The sequence below is a fragment of the Poecilia reticulata genome, chromosome 9, assembly GCF_904066995.2.
Source record: "Poecilia reticulata chromosome 9, P_reticulata-male-v2, whole genome shotgun sequence".
Lineage (NCBI taxonomy): Eukaryota > Metazoa > Chordata > Actinopteri > Cyprinodontiformes > Poeciliidae > Poecilia > Poecilia reticulata.
The window spans coordinates 32,546,781-32,563,185 of NC_088838.1; the positions used below are offsets into that span (position 1 = coordinate 32,546,781).

General features: G+C 37.8%; 1 protein-coding gene across 6 annotated transcripts in view; it reads right to left on the reverse strand.

Moving 5' to 3' along the window:
- adamts3 (ADAM metallopeptidase with thrombospondin type 1 motif, 3) overlaps window positions 1-16,405 on the reverse strand; it is a 200,617-nt gene that overhangs the window by 29,924 nt on the left and 154,288 nt on the right. For 3 of the 6 annotated variants that reach the window (XM_081610940.1, XM_081610941.1, XM_081610945.1), the window contains 4 exons: window positions 15,652-15,775; window positions 10,295-10,378; window positions 9,083-9,163; window positions 1,713-1,876 (listed from right to left, as the gene is read on the reverse strand). In XM_081610940.1, the coding sequence (XP_081467066.1) occupies window positions 1,713-1,876; window positions 9,083-9,163; window positions 10,295-10,378; window positions 15,652-15,775 (453 nt within the window). The remainder of the gene's footprint in view (window positions 1-1,712; window positions 1,877-9,082; window positions 9,164-10,294; window positions 10,379-15,651; window positions 15,776-16,405) is intronic. The other 3 variants (XM_081610943.1, XM_081610944.1, XM_081610942.1) reach the window with 2 other exon arrangements.

Sequence of the window (16,405 nt, forward strand, 5' to 3'; positions counted from 1 at the left end):
TCCAGGTTTTTGTTGCGTTTCACACTAATGTATGTTTGTGAGATTATTCAAAATTTTCCACAAAAATCAATAAAATCATTGGGTTTAAGTGTTTAAGTGTATTTTTTTACTGCATGTCAAGTTACAGTCGGTTATCAATACTAGGAGAAACAAAAAGTCACATCAAAATCTTTGATTTTTATTGCAAAAATCACAAAAACAATCATGAAATCCTGGATGTTCAATATTATTTAAGAATTACTTAGTGAATGCGGAGACATCTATTTATCCATATATTAGCAGTTTTTATCAGTGCATTCTGGCACAACCAACCTTTCAGACGTTTATGATGCTGATGTTGCCCAAAATGAAACTCCTCTGGGTTAGAAGATCAGAACATGAATGAAAATCACAGACAGAAGGATCATAATCCTGTCCATGCAGCAGAATTGTTGGAGTCCAACTGGGAACAGGCTCCACTGGTGCTGAGAATGTGGGCGCAGCTTTTGCTTTGGGCTTAGAACGACTGGACAGCACTTAAAACGATCAACACAACATCACATCTGTGTGTCAACCTGGCGAAATGCCACAGAAGACGAATGTGAGATCTTACTGGTTAAAAACGATGTTTAAAGTGTAAACAGAAGTGGTGATATCTACATGTTAAAGGTTATTATAATCCGTCTATGGTTGATTCAAAACATATTTGTTACGTTTTTTACTCAAAATCATTAAATGATGAGTCTTTAGTTTTGCCTATTTTGAGCTGTTTTAAGGCCTCTGTCACTTTAAATCCAAATAAGCTGCTGCTGGCCACGACCCCCAAACTCGACTTTTGCATTTTTATGTGAAAATAGCTGCAAATGGATGCATAATTGTGCAACTGTACATCTTTGAAATGCAGAAGTGGAGCCTCCTGCACAACCAACAAGGAAGCAGCAAGTGGTTTCTGAATGGTAAGTCCACAACAACAAAACCAGCTGACCAAACGTGCTGGAGCTCAGATTGGGTTGCTAGGTGACAGGGTGGAGCTTCGCTGGGGTTGCTAGGTAACGGTGCAATACCTGTCCAATGTGAGTAAACGATCAGGATGGTTTTGAAACGGCTCATTTTTCAGACACCAAAAAATGTCTGGGTGGCTTTTTAATCGCTTGGACAGTTTTTAATATCAGTTAGACTCAAAATGTAAGAACAAAATGTAAATTTATCCTAATAGATCCACTTTAAAGTGTTGAAAACACTTGAAATTTAAAATGTAAAATGCCTGCACTGCAAAAGCATTAAATATTGTCAAGTAATCTTGGTCCAGTTTCCAGCTCAAATATCTTTGTACACTTGAAATACGACACAACTAGCTCACAAGTAACTTTTCAGCAGGATATAGTAGCTTGTTTTATAAGTAAATAATTCCTTAATATGTATGAAAAAGCACAAGTTCCATTGGAAGATTATTTCACGTATAATATGATATTTTTCTAATGTCATAAGTAAAATAATCTACCAATGGAACTAGAACTTTTTAGTCAATATTAAGGAATTATTGACTTAAACAAGCTCCTACGTCTTGCTGAAAATTTACTAGTAAATTAGTGTCGTCTTATTTTCTAATAGTAAGAGCTAGACCACAAATACTTGGTAGGATTTTGTGTTTTTGCAGTGCAAGTTAGGAGACGTTTCTTGACGTTTCAGTGGCCTGATTCTGTTTCTGAAGCCTCTGCGCTGCGGCGCCTCACCAGAACCACCACGGGGTCGTGCAGAGGCCCGTCGGTGTGCAGCGTCTCCACGTCTCCCTCCAGGACGTAGTGCCACTCCACTCCCAGGTCGATGAAGCTCCTGGACTTCAGCTCGTCTCCCTTCCCGTTGAGGATGTAGTGTCCTGTTGCCTGGTTCTTGATTGCTGCAATCAGTCATTCGATGGGAGAAATGATGAGACTGAAGAAACGTCCAGAGAACCTCCTCCACCAGCCCGACCTCTGCTCTGATTTATTATAAATCAATTAATCACACACAGAAACACTGATTGCACTTACATGCATAAGCATAAGGTTACGAAAGGGCTTAGATTACTTAAATATCAATATTAATCAGAAATATTTAACAGGCGCTGAGCTTTGGACACTTTTTTCTCTGGTGCACAAACTAAACTTTCTGGCAACAGTGAAAAAAAAAACATTCTAAATTTTACTAAGAAAAAAATTAAATAAAATGGATAATTAAATGCAAATTTTGATGCTGTTGTAGCTGGCACTTTAATATTTATGCACTTGCAAAAATTCACAGTTGTGGACAGATTCTGACAGACACAAAAATGTGTTTTTAGATATTTTTAAACCAGCTGTGAAATATAAAGAAGTTTTTTGTGACAGAACCTCATTAGCACTGTAGCCACTGAATGCATGCAAATATCTTTGTACCGACTCACAGGTACATTTTAACCAAGATACATCACCTTGTTTTAAGTCAATAATTCTTTAATAATAATAAAATAAAAGTTCCACTGGTGGATTTTTTTCACTGAAGACATTTTCACTCTTTATAAGCGAGAAAAACTGCCAATGGAACTAGTATTTTATCAATATTAAGGAATAATTGACTTAAAGCAAACTTCTATATTTTTTATATCTCATTATTATCTAAACTAAAATGCATTATGTACATTAAAATGTGTTGGCATAAATTTTAAGAGAATTATTTAGAAATGTAAGGCCAAAATGAAGAGACAGAAGAAAAAAACCCCATAAATGTCTCACATGCAACTAAACAAGTTGTTTATGTTTAATAGTCTGACTTATAGCTGATTGATTGGCCTTATTGACGACTAATTTACTGCCATTAATGAGATTCAGTTAAATGTTGCGACCGCCACACTGTAAACCAGCAGAGATCGATCATCACTTTGGCATTTTATGGGGTAAATTAATGAATCGCTTCGATTGACGTTTACAGTCGTTACAGACGAGAAATCAATCTGCAGTTTGGATTTTCTTTTTGTGCCAGGATTTTCACCGCAGATGGTGAAAGCAGCTCCGTTTGCTTCAGAACCCAGCGAGGTGATTTACCGTCCTTGGAGAAAACCTTTTCCCCCCCAACACTGAGGGCCTCAAGCTTCTTGTTTTTCCAGCCGTTATGAAGCAGAACTTAATGAGCACCTGCACAATCACTGAAAATCTACATTTCTTTTTTCACGATACGATACACGGTATTCTGCTCACGATGCGATATATATTGCGATATTCAGCAAACGATACAATTCGATACACTTTTGTGATTTTCTGAAAGATTTTAGAGGGACAGAGTGATTTTGGTGACATTTTGTGACTGTTATAGAGTTGGACTGGATTAATTTAACTGAAAACTGATTAAAAGCACCAACTACACAATACCTGGCTCTGGTTGGACACAGACTTAAAGTCGACAGCTGGACAGAATGAATCAAAGAAGTGGTGAGAAAACATGTTTCTTTTAATTGAAGCAGTACAAACTGTAGCTTACATGCATTTGTAAAGTAAATAAAGTCACCAAGTACCTGCTCTGAATAGTTTGATACCTTTTTAACTTAACATCTGAAGGAATCACTCTAAGCCTGATGACCTAATCACTCTCCTGGCGAAGCAAGCAGTGAGTGAGCAAGGTGACAGTTGGATGTTACGATACTTGCGGATGAATATCGATTTTTTTCTAGGAAAGAAAACATCGATATATATCGCAAAGTGGTTATTATTACCCAGCCCTAGCTTGATGTGACTTCTCATTAGTTAGCAGGTGCACCAGAGGAAAACGGCCCGTTCCCTGATTGTTTAGGTTCAAGGCAGCGCTCTAATATTCTGAAACATTGACATCATGACAGGAGATGCGAGTTTTGAGAAAACAGCAGTTTGAAGAATAAGCAGCTCAGTAATCTCTCTCTCAGCGTCATTTTTCAGAAGAAGAGCGTTTACTGATGGAGAGGAGCGGTTCTGATGCTGCGCGGGTCGTTAGCTTTCAGACGCTTCACATGAGCGGGTCGGGTTCTGTGGAACGTTTTCAGCTGCTGGGTTCGTGTTTTGTTTGGTCCCGTTTCTGTTCTGCAGTATCGATTTTTCCCGCAGCCACAGGGAACAAAAGAAATAAAGGTAATCAGTTGTGAGATGCTTTTCTTTCATACTGGGCTCCGTGCAGGCGGCAGCTGAACTGTAAACAAGCCAGGCAAAAACGGTAAACAAAGGAAAACAAGGAGAAAGTCGGAGCGACGATGAAATCACTGGGCAGAAATCTGATTCCAATAGTACAAAACCACTGGACGACGGACTGGATCACTAAGATTTAGAATTATTTATTATTTTTCTTGTTTGATTACATTCTTTTAGTTTAATTTTCAGTTTTATTTAAATCAGAGGTGTTCAACATGGGGGTCGTGACACAGAAGCGGGTCGTGGAGGTTCGTTAAGAGGGTCGAAACGAGTTTGTGTTTTTATATTAACATTTTATATTAACATTAGTTCAACATGTAATAAACTGACAGGGGGCATAATATAATGTTGGTCAGTTTTAGTATTAGTATTACTGTAATGTTAATGTTAATGAATGTCTTTTCGAAAAGAGAAATGCAATTTGTTTAAAAATTGAAGGAATAATTAAATCACTACGGTTATAAACTGAGTGTTTTAATTATTACAATACATTTATGTATTATTCAGTTTATTAGACCAATATATATATTTAGGTGTATATTGTAAACTAAATGTCATTATTTACACATTTTCAATAAAATAATTATTTAATGATGCTTTTTCAGGAACTAAAAGTTCCTGAAGAAACTGAACGCTGTTTTTATTTTTCAGTACCGCTCTGCATCCTGGATCACTTTAAAAAAACAAACATATTAACAACCATTTCAGATGAAAACACCGTTTTAGCTTTAGCTCGTTTGTGATTCCAGTTTCACCTCCATTCAGTGTTTTCTCTTATTTCTTTTCCCCGGCGGTTTACGGCGGCCATGACGGTTCTTCTGTTCTGAAGCCAGGATGTTTCCTGTAGCTCCACCTGACAGAAGCGAACCGTTCCCACGACAAAGAGGCAGCAGACGGCCGTGTGTGTGTGTGTGTGTGTCGCTCCAGAACCATTGCTGCTCAATGTTTGGCGCCGCTGCTGCCTTTACGGACGTGAGAGCGATCCGTTCGACGTGCACAGAGGTTCCTCACAGATGCTGGCTTTTGAGCTGAGCGGCGATAAGAAGCCGGATGGCGCCGCTCCTCTCCGCTCCGTGGAAATAATCGTTCCAGGTGTTTGAAAAGGATTCAGGACGGGTTTCCGCCTCAGACCCAGAAACAGGCCAGCAGCGTTTCTGCATGTAGAAGAAATGTTTCAGTTTTCTGGAAACAGAAAACTGGAACATCAACTCCAACATCCAAGGAAGTCGCAGTTTAAACCTCAACATTTAATAGCTTCCTGCAAAAGTTGCTTCAGTTTTTTTCTAGTTTCTTTAACTACAAACTGGGTTTTAAATTGTGTTGAAAAATATTGAAATTACATAGAATAATGTACTTTAAACCATTTAATTTCTTCAGTTTTGTGACATTTAAATTTGTCCGTTCTTTTTGTTGGACCTTTGAAGCTTTTTTCAGGAATAATTGTTCTTCACTGTTTAAAATAATTATTGCATTTGGCAAGTTTATCATTATTAAACTTGCAAATGTCAGCAGCCATTTAAAACTCGCCGCTTAAAAGTCTCTTTCTGCTACTTTAATAACAAAAAACAGTTTTGGCAAAGAAAACTCAGACTGATCCCATCTGCTGTCTATCGGATGCATCAACAAATAAAATCTGACCTTTTGTTTTAGTTTTTTTAAAGAAACATCAAAAAGTTTTTACAAGAAATTTCAACTCTCTCCAGAATTAAGTGAAATAAAAGTTGGCAAAAGTGTGATGTTACATAAATGTGCATTTTGATTTAAACAAATATCTTCAGAAAATGTGTCATTAATTCATCATTCAGGCCAGAAAACTTTAACCAGCTGGTTTAGTTCCCTCCACAGTTTATCTGATTAAATTGTTCACATTCTTATTGTTTATTTTTACTTTACAGACAGAAAATATCAGTAATTAGTTATTTTGTCATTTTACCTGAGTTTACTTTACTCAGAGGTTATTTTTGTTCTAAATGCCACAGAGCTAAATAAATTATACTTTCATTCAGTCATTTCTAGAGGCTGCACAGTGGCGCAGTTGGTAGAGCTGTTGCCTTGCAGCAAGAAGGTTCTGGGTTCGATTCCCGGCCCCGGTCTTTCTGCATGGAGTCTCCATGTTCTCCCTGTGCATGGTGGGTTTTCTCTGGGTACTCCGGTTTCCTCCCACAGTCCAAAAACATGACTGTCAGGTTAATTGGTCTCTCTAAATTGCCCCTAGGTGTGAGTGTGTGTGCATGGTTGTGTGTCCTGTGTGTCTCTGTGTTGCCCTGTGACAGACTGGCGACCTGTCCAGGGTGACCCCGCCTCTCGCCCGAAACGTTGGCTGGAGATGGGCACCAGCACCCCTCCTGACCCCACTGAGGGAAAAAGGGTGCAAGAAAATGGATGGATGAGTCATTTCCAAAACATGAAGGCAAAACATAAACTGCATCTTTAAAGCATTCGGTTGTTTATCGGATCAACATTTTGTTTATCGGATCAACATTTCTTCCACGTGCAGAAACGCTGCTGGCCTGTTTCAGAAAAGCTTTTACACGATAAATGTTGGAAACAAGTTACAGCTTTAACCCTGTTGCGCCGGATTTTCGAGCGTCTGCCTAAATAAATCTTCCTTATTTTAATTGTAAGTAGTTCTTTAAATGTGAGATGATATACTTACCCATGTATCCATAACAACCGGAACTTTCAATATCCAGCAAGTTATTTTCGCAATATACCGTCTATTAAACGAGTGCCCCCTGAATAATTACGCTCTCTGCAGCTGCGAAGTTTCCGTATTAACCCGATACTTGCTGGAAAGTGCAACGTCTCCCCTTTCAGAAACCGTTGGAATTTTTCAGATAGCGCTACGTGTGGCGGAATTACGGTACTGCAAATTTAGAGGCGTCGGCGCCGACACGGTCCAGTCTAGAAGGGGTATTAAATCAGAATCTGGAATGATAAACAGAAAAATTTATAAAAACACAGAAAGGGGAAAGTCATATCTGAAAATATTCAGAAAGATATGAATTTTTATTTTTATAAACAGTTTAAAAAGAACAGGAAGTGGTTAAAATAAGACGTTTGACCCGAGAAATTAGACTTGTGGATCTGATCCTACAAACTGCTTGAGAAAGTAAAACAATCTCTAAACTCAGAGCTGTTAAACTAATATATTTTTATATATTTTGCTTTTATTTATTTATGTTAAAAGAAGCTGTTGGCTTTTATTTGTAGCAGTAAATGAAAACACAGAGGATTCAGCCGTTCATGAAAAGAACAGAAATGAGATGGAAGTTAAGACAATGTGACACAAACTAAAGTTTTCACACTGCAGACACAGAATCTGACCAAACACTTTGGTTTAGTTTCTAGTGCAAATATCTTAATGCGCCTGAAATTAAACAAAACTAATTTACATGTAATTTTTCAGCAAGAAATATGTGCTAACTGGCAGATTATTTCACGTATAACAAGACACGTTTCCCATTTTACAAGTGAAATAATCTAAAATGGAACTAGAACTTTTTCATCAGTATTATGTAATTATTTAGGAAGTTCTGCATCTTTTGTCCTGACTGTGATTCTGTGATTAGATCTTTTTGTTTTGTGAATTATTGAAGACATCTTGTTATGGATTCTCGGCTCTGTGGCCAATCAGGTGTGAAACTTTTGCTTTGACAGATAAAACATTGTTTTATTTTCAGTCGTGGGTTTTTGTCTCAGTTGCTTTGGCCTCAGAGATCCTAACATTTATTACTTCCTCTCTGTTTAAGTCCTGGTGAAGCGCTGAAGTAAAGTAGTGAAAATAAATTACTTGTATGCTGAGCCGGGTTTTCAGGTTCCTTGATTTATTTCCTACGTCTCGTTTTGCACCCGGTGCTTCCTCTTCAACTCCAAAGGTTGCAAACAATCATAGCCATTTGTTTTTTTCTAATAATGCTTAGATTATCTGATTGAAAGTCAGAAAATAGGTTTAAGCATGTTTTTAGATATTCTTAACAGTTCAAACATCAAATATACCTGAATATAATGAATATAGATTATTTTATGCCTCCTGCTAATTTATTACATGTTGGATTAACATGAATGTTAATATGTATTTAAAGACACAACTTTGAATTTTGAAAAAATATATACAAAAATCAGAAATTAACAGTAAATTACGCCTGTGGCCCCCCAGGTGTTACGACCCCGTGTTGAACACCTCTGATTTAAATAAAAACACATTTAAAAAGTTTAAAAATGATTGAAAATTAAACTAAAATATGAAATCAAAACAAAGAAAAGGATTAAAAGGTAATCGCGTAGCGTTTCGGTATTTCAGCTTCCAGAGATTTGACAGAGCAAACATACAAATCTGAGAGTTTGAGCATAACTTTAACTTTTAACCAAAACGTGTGCGACTCGTTTCATCAGACAGAGGAGAAGAGCTTCATCACAGCTCCGGTGGAAACTCTCCGCTGATCGTTTTCGCCGTCAGGCAGTTGTTGCTTTGATGATTTCTTTGCTCATCCGAACATTAAAATGCGTTGTGGTGTTTTCCAAGTCATTTAACCGGTTAGCTTACATGGCCTCTCAGCCACCTTTCAGTGTTCAACGTCTTCATTAGAGGTTTTATTACCCAATTAGAGAAACGAAGCGGCTTCACACCGACTCGTTCTCCTGTTTCTGTTGATCTGAGCCTAAATAAACCCGACTCATCCGACGTGTGGCCAGAAACATCCGTGGACTCAAACTCTAAAAACATATTTTAACAAGCGATGGAACCCAAAAGCGACTCTTTAATAGGTTTATGAATAATGAATGAGCCACTGGATTCTCTCGGGCCGAGAAAATGACAAGAGATAAATTATGCAGAGTTTCTAATCTCTGATTTTAGGGAACATTTTCCCGGTAGAGCTCCAGCGAGGCGGTGAGGTCGGGCCGCGGCGTCCGGCCGGCGGGAAGCCACTTACCCAGGATCTGCGGGTCGGCCTCGTGTTCCCGGATCTGCACGTGTCTAGCTCCAGGAGGAACATGAAACATCTTAAGGTAACCTTCGGCGAGTTCGCAGCAGCAGAAGCGGCAGGTTAGGGAAGATGAGAGGAGACAGAAAAGTTAAGCAGATCTAGAACTAAACTCTTTGTTTGCAGCAGCGGACATCAGACTTCTGCAGAAGGTCTGGATCTACGCAGCGACGTTTGAAGGAGAGAGAAAGTTAAAAAAAAGCTAATGTTCCTGCAGAAAACAGGCCCAACACTGCAAAAACACAACATCATGCAAAGTACTTCTAGTTTCTAGAGAAAATACCTCAATAGGCTATAAATTAGACAAAACTAGATCCACTTTTCTCACTTCTCATATCGAAATCTGCGGTTCAGTATCAGCCGATCTGATCCGTGCAAAACACTTAAATACACCAAAACTTCACCAGTTTGGTCAAACAAAACAACTTTAACCTGTTCAGTCAGAGCAATTAGAAGAATAACAACCAATCTACCAACAATAAACTGCAACAAACCTTTCAAATGGCTCAGAAAGTGAAATCAGAAATGATACATTTAAATAAATAAAGTCTTTATTGATCGGGAACATTGTCACCTAACCCTTTATGTTTTTCAGTGTCTAAACAGATACAGATATTAATATTGGATCATGTATCTCTACTTTTTCCAGTGTTACATGTGAAATAATCTCCCAGTGGAACCAAAACCTTTTCATCAGTTTTAAGGGTTAAGAGATCTTATAGTGCACCGATTTCTGGCCGATCACTTTAAAAATCCTGACCTGCTGATTCTGATCTTAGCCGATACTTTTTTTTTTCTAAAATGTTGCTAAATGTTGGCAACAGTGGGGTGAATGTTAACTGAAAACGTCTAAATATGACTAAAATCAGCTTCACCTTTACGCATCAGCTGATCACAGATCTCCCAAAACGAAGGAAATCAGAGCCGATTTCAACTGAAAAGTTCCTTATAAGTTAGTTTTGTCTTAATTTAAGTGCATTGATTTATTTGCATTAGAAACTAGACCAAAATACTTTGTGAATTTTTGTGTTTTTGCAACGAAACAGAGTTCATTCCCCCTGTAAATGAACTTCAGGCCGTTTCAACGAGGCAGAGTTATTCTACTCTACTTGTGGTTTTCTGCTGCAGATGCCCGCCGCTCACAGACCCGCCGCCACTCACCCAGGACGTTCCTAGACTCCTCGCTTTCATTTAGAAACACATTGCGAGCTCCTTTGGGCAGAGAGAAGGCGCCTCTGGTCTTCCCTTCAGACAGAAACAGATCAGTTAGTCGTCGTTTCCTCTCCCAGCAGCAGCGACTCTGTGGAGGAACGTTTCTAATCAGCAAACCAGAAGAATCCACAACGAAACGACGGGCCGGACGCTCCGGACGCTCCGGCACTCTGGAAGCAGCAGGCGGGGAAATGCAAAGTCACAGGCAGGGAACGGCAGAAACTACTTATAATTACTGGAGAAACTTTTTTTGAACAATGTACTTATAGAAGTATTTTTACTACGCTGTAACTTTTCCTTTTACTTGAGTAATTTTATCTCAAAGTGTCTCTTTTCTAAACTGAGAGAAATTTCTGGATTTTCTACCCACTGAAAGGAAAACAAACGTTTTAACCAGAAATTCACCAAACACAGACGACACACTTGCAGTTTTTATTAAAGTTTTAAGTTTGTTTTTAATAGAAACTGATTTGGAAAAAATCTATTTTTGTTATTTTTTGTTACTTGTAAGAATTATTGTCATTTTTGTCCTAAAAATACCAAAATTTCCACTTAACTTTACATTTTGCTCTCTCTGATGACGCAGTTTAAATATTAAATGATTGATAATTTGACCAGTTACTCAAGAAGATTTTTTACCAAATACTTTTTTACTGTTAGAGTAATTTTATCTCAAAGTGTCTCTTTTCAAACAGAGAAATTTCTGGATTTTCTGCCCACTGAATGGAAAATAAACACGTTTTAACCAGAAATTCACCAAACACAGACGACACACCTGCAGTTTTTATTAAAGTTTTAAGGTTTTTTTTTTATAGAAACTGATTTGGAAAAAATCTATTTTTGTTACTTATAAGAATTATTGTCATTTTTTGTCCTAAAAATACCAAAATTTCCACTTAACTTTACATTTTGCTCTTTCTGATGATGCAGTTTAAATATTAAATGGTTGATAATTTGATCAGTTACTCAAGCAGATTTTTTACCAAATACTTTTTTACTGTTATTGAGTAATTTTATCACAAAGTGTTTCTTTTCTAAACTGAGAGAAATTTCTGGATTTTCTACCCACTGAATGGAAAACAAACGTTTTAACCAGAAATTCACCAAACACAGACGACACACCTGCAGTTTTTATTAAAGTTTTAAGTTTTTTTTAAATAGAAACTGATTTGGAAAAAAATCTATTTCTGTTGTTTTTGTTACTTCTAAAAATTGTCATTTTTGTGCTAAAAATACCAAAATTTCCACTTAACTTTATAAGTTAAATATTTAAATATTAAATGGTTGATAATTTGATCAGTTACTCAAGCAGATTTTTTACCAAATACTTTTTTACCGTTAATCGAGTCATTTTTTGGCAGCTACTTTTAGTTTTACTTCAGTAAAACTATGTCGCAGTGGTGCTACTCTTACTGCAGAGCATCGCTCTGTGTGTTCAGCGTCCAAAGCTCCAATCTACTCTTTTCAAAAGAGCTAAAGAATAAATCTGGAGGACATCAGAGCAGCCAGACGCCCTCCGCGGAAAGAAAAGTTTGATTGAAGCTCTGAAAGAAAAGGCTCTTGTGGATGTGAGTCATCGGGCTGAACCGAGCGCCGGCGCTCCACTCAGGCTCCACCGAGAGCCGCCAATTACACGCTGGACTGCTTCCAGAGGCCGGCGGCTCGGCTCCGACGGACGTTTTCCCCCCCAAACAAAAAAAAACAAAAACGTTTGTCTTTTTAAAAGCCACAAGAAACGACAACGAACAACGTCTTCTACCTACAACGAGAAGAATACAGGAAAACCCAAACAGACACTTAATTAGTCAGAGCAGTTTGAGACGCGATTCTTCTGGTTTCTACATTGTTAGACGTCCAGCTGCTCTACAGTCTGGGATACTTGCATGGTGAGTTTTCCACCAGTGGGGAGTCACTTTGCTCTCTCTTGCTCAACTGTTTCCCTGTAGAAAAGGTGATGGGTTTAAATAAAACACTGCAAAAACGAAACCTTACCAAGTGTTTCTGGTCTTCGTTCACTTGAAATAAGACAAAACTCACTCATATGGAGGAATTTTACTGCCAAACGTCGACAGCGCTCAGAATATCAAATATTCTCTGCTCTCTCAAACTTTTTTCTCCTCGCGCTCAAAGCGTCTCTCTGCTCGGATCAAATCTCCACCCACAAACTTCGATGCTCAAACTCTTACCTGCTGGAACGGAAAGCGCCGTCGCCTAGCAACCTCTCAGCCAATAGCATTAAAGAGTACTGGGTTCGTTTGCAGGTTGCTGCAATCAGCAGCAGCCACACAGGAAAATAATTCACAAGATTTGATCTGAGCAGAGACAGGTTTGGGCGAGAGGAGAAGCTTTTTAAAAAAAATACATTTTAATTAGTTGTTGACGTAAAACCAGCTCTCACGTCCTGCCGAAACATTACAAGAGCTCGGTTGATTAAAACACTGCAAAAGTTATTTTTGTCCCCCATTTCAAGTGAAACTAGATAAAAACTTGGTAGGATTTTGTGCTTTTACAGTGAAACATTTACTAAAAAAAACTTTGAAGTTTTCACACTGAGGCTCAGAGTCTTTAGTGGATCTTCATCACATCCCGGCTGCTGGAAGGAGGCGGCAGAAACCCTCAGGGTGAATCCATGACAGTTATGTATTCATTCCCACAGCTAAAACTGAGAAAACTTTTCCTAACAAAACAAAGCAAAGCAAAAAACGTCTTTTCCAGCTTATTGTCGGCTCAGCAGGGAGGCGTTTTCCTCTTTAGGAGACGATCTGGCTACTTTAGCAATGTGTGAAGCTGAATGTGTTAAAGCTCAAACTAATAAAGCTTAGCCAAGATTCTTAATGAAATTACAGCTTTGATTAAAAAGATACAACAACGCTTCCTGTGTAGGCATATTAGCTCCGGCTAATTCCTCTAAACGGCTCATTTATCGACTCTGAATGCAAGTTTAGCACATTAACAAACAATCTGCTGCAGTTTCTACACTCAGCCTCCCAGTTTCACCATAACGTCCCACACTTTAATATCCGTCCAGAAAATCTGATCAATACTGGGACAGACACACAGTTAAGCATCTTCAACTGGACCAGAAATATCTGAACATTTACTCAGGATCTTATTAATGTATCCTCTACTTTATATTGTAATTATAAGGTAGCAGGAAAATAACTTCTGATTACAAAGTTGTGTTTGTATTTTTGCAGCAGGTTCCTCACAATGAACTGTGAGAAGCTCAAGTCAACAGCTTATCACAAATTAATCAAAGTGATATATAGTTTTAAAAATGTTGAGTATTAAAAGTCTGAAAAGTGTGGCATGCTTTTGTACCAACAGCGTATAGAAAAACCTTTTCAATTTCCACTCATTTACTTTAACAGGAGCAGCCGAAGTTATTTTAAAATAAGCAGGTTACATGTAAATGTACACGAGTTCCTTATTGGTCACTAAAAATGGACCTGAATTAGAAAAGGAAATCAGGAAAAAGTCAAAAATCACCTCAAATAGCGAAAGATTTTTGTTTTTTTCACTCAAAATCAGGAAGTTATTTCAAATGTTTCTATCAATTGTTTCTAAAGCAATGCTCAAATTGAACATTTTTTAAAAATCGTCAAGCATTTTGAACTGCCTTGATGCTGAAATGTGCTACACAAATAAACCTGATTGATTAACTGATTGATAAAATCTTAAGCTGCTTTTCCTTGTGCATGTTTATCTCAAAAATCATCATCAAAATGAACTGCAATAAGCTTAAAAAGTCTGTAAATCAAATGTAACGACAAATAAATCAAATTTTTGATTATATAAATTTTCTAAAGAGGATTTTATATGTTGCACTTAAGAGCAAATGCAGTAAAGATAAAAAAAAATGTAAAAGTGATTGTAATTCAGGTCCGTATGTGACTGCAGCATAATTTAGTTTCATTCTGCAAGCTGCTCTTTCTTCCCCTGCATGTGTGACCTGGAGCATCTGCACAGACTAAAAGCACAACCCGCATGTCCGTCTGTCTGCCGGCCGCAGCGCTCTGCAACGGACCTGGAGCTCCGCTCTGTTTGGTTACCATAAAAACCATCAGGATGCAAAATATTCAAGAATATTCTAAGAGATTTTCTATTAAAAAACATGGATATTTCTGAGTTTCAAATGTTTTTTTCTGAGCTTCAAGTTAAAATGTTTTGACTCTTCAAACTCAGAAAATGTCCCCAATCACAGGTAGAAGATAAAAGATCTCATGACTTCCTGCTCCTCTCATGCACATCCACATAAATCCATTTAAATCTCTCCGTGTCACTTAAACCTTTAAAGCATCCCACATTAAATGAAACCTAAACTCTAATTTTTCAAACAGAGAAGCTTTCCTGCAGCAGCCAGTCAGTCAAATTTATTTTCATCTTGCAACAAAAGTCTGAGATGTGAGGCTGCGTCGCTCAGGTTTGTAGTTATTGGTGTTTCTTTCATGACGTTAGAACACAAACAAGTTCTGTCTGCTTTTATTAACAGCATCAGGTTTTTCTGAACTTTGTCATTTTAAACCAAATGTTTGCATTTCTCAGCAGAGCGACTGCAGCAGCGATTTCCTCAAACTCGGACCAAACAAATCACAGCTCTGTAATTTATGGGAGATTTTTGACCTTGAGTTTTAATATGAGCCTTTTTGCTACTGATTTTCTTTGCAGGGTTTGTGTTTAGAAGTGGTTTTAAAAGCTTTCCATTATAAGATTACAAGAAGTAATGAATGAATGAGAAGCAACAATAAAAAAGGCCTTGGAGGCTGAAAGTGTTTGTAAAGTTTCACTCTGATAATCGAAACCTTCGACTCATCCAGGGATTAACAACTTTAATGGTTATATAAGGTTGACTCAAGGGATTTAATAGTACAAATTAAACATGCACTATTTTATGTTTCTGCTAAAAAAAATACATGGATGATGGTAATTATTAGATTAATCATATTAATTTGACACAAACCCATATTTAACCTAACACAGTCTATAATCAGCACAAAACCATAAAACAATCAAAACACATATTAGCTAAATCATAGAATAAATATATTTAAACATTAGGAGCAATATTGAGGAAGATGGGTGGAGCCAAACGCAGTGGGATTGAATACAAATGCATGCCACACTTTTCAGATTTTTCTAATGTAAAAAATTAGCAAGCTGTTCCTTCGTTATTTATTACGTTGTTTTTGTTTATATTTTTGTCTGGTTTTGTTAAACTGTCCTGAATAAACAACCAGAGCAGGAAGCATCTAGCTAGCTGTGTGTCAGACATGCTAGCAGCCGCGCGCCGCTCCAGGTGACCTTACCTGGTTTCTTTGGAGACCGGGTGAAGGTTCCCTTCACGGTCCGGCAGTGGGAGTTGTCTCCACCACAAACACCACATTTATCCTCCACCTTGTTGGAGCCGATCTCTCTGTCGCAGCCGACCTTCTGCACAACCACAAAGCACAACAAGGCGACGATTAGCATCCACCCGTTAGCTTCTGGCTAACGAGCGCCGTCAGTGGGTTGGCAGAAGCAGAGAAAAGATTTTTGACTTCTATTTTAGTCGGCAGGTTTACTAAGACGATGTTCAAGCTGCTGTTAGTCGTTAAAGTCCAGGAGAACTGTTCAAATGAGCTGCAGAAATGAACTCTGCTAAGGAGGAAACATGCTAACTCCACTGGCAGAAGAGTTCACTTATTACGAGAAATATTCCTGTGAAATAACTTGTACTTCTCCATCAATATTATAAAATTACGTCTTATACTTTGATGAAACGTTACTTGTAAGTTTTGTCTTATTTCAAGTGTTTTAACGTATTTGCACTGGAAATTAGACCAAAAATTCTTTGGCCAATATCAATCATATTGAGTGTCCAATATGATTGATTGATTGATTGATTGATTGATTGATTCAACTTCCTGCTTCTCCTTTTCAACTCTTCTGAAATTTCTGGTCCTAGTTCTGGATTTATTTGAGGAGTTTTCGAGAGGCTAAAAAAAGAATCTTATTGCTATGAATCATTACAGTAAAAGCTAAAATCCTTCCAGCTGCTCAGCGTCCAGAACCAGAGGGAAT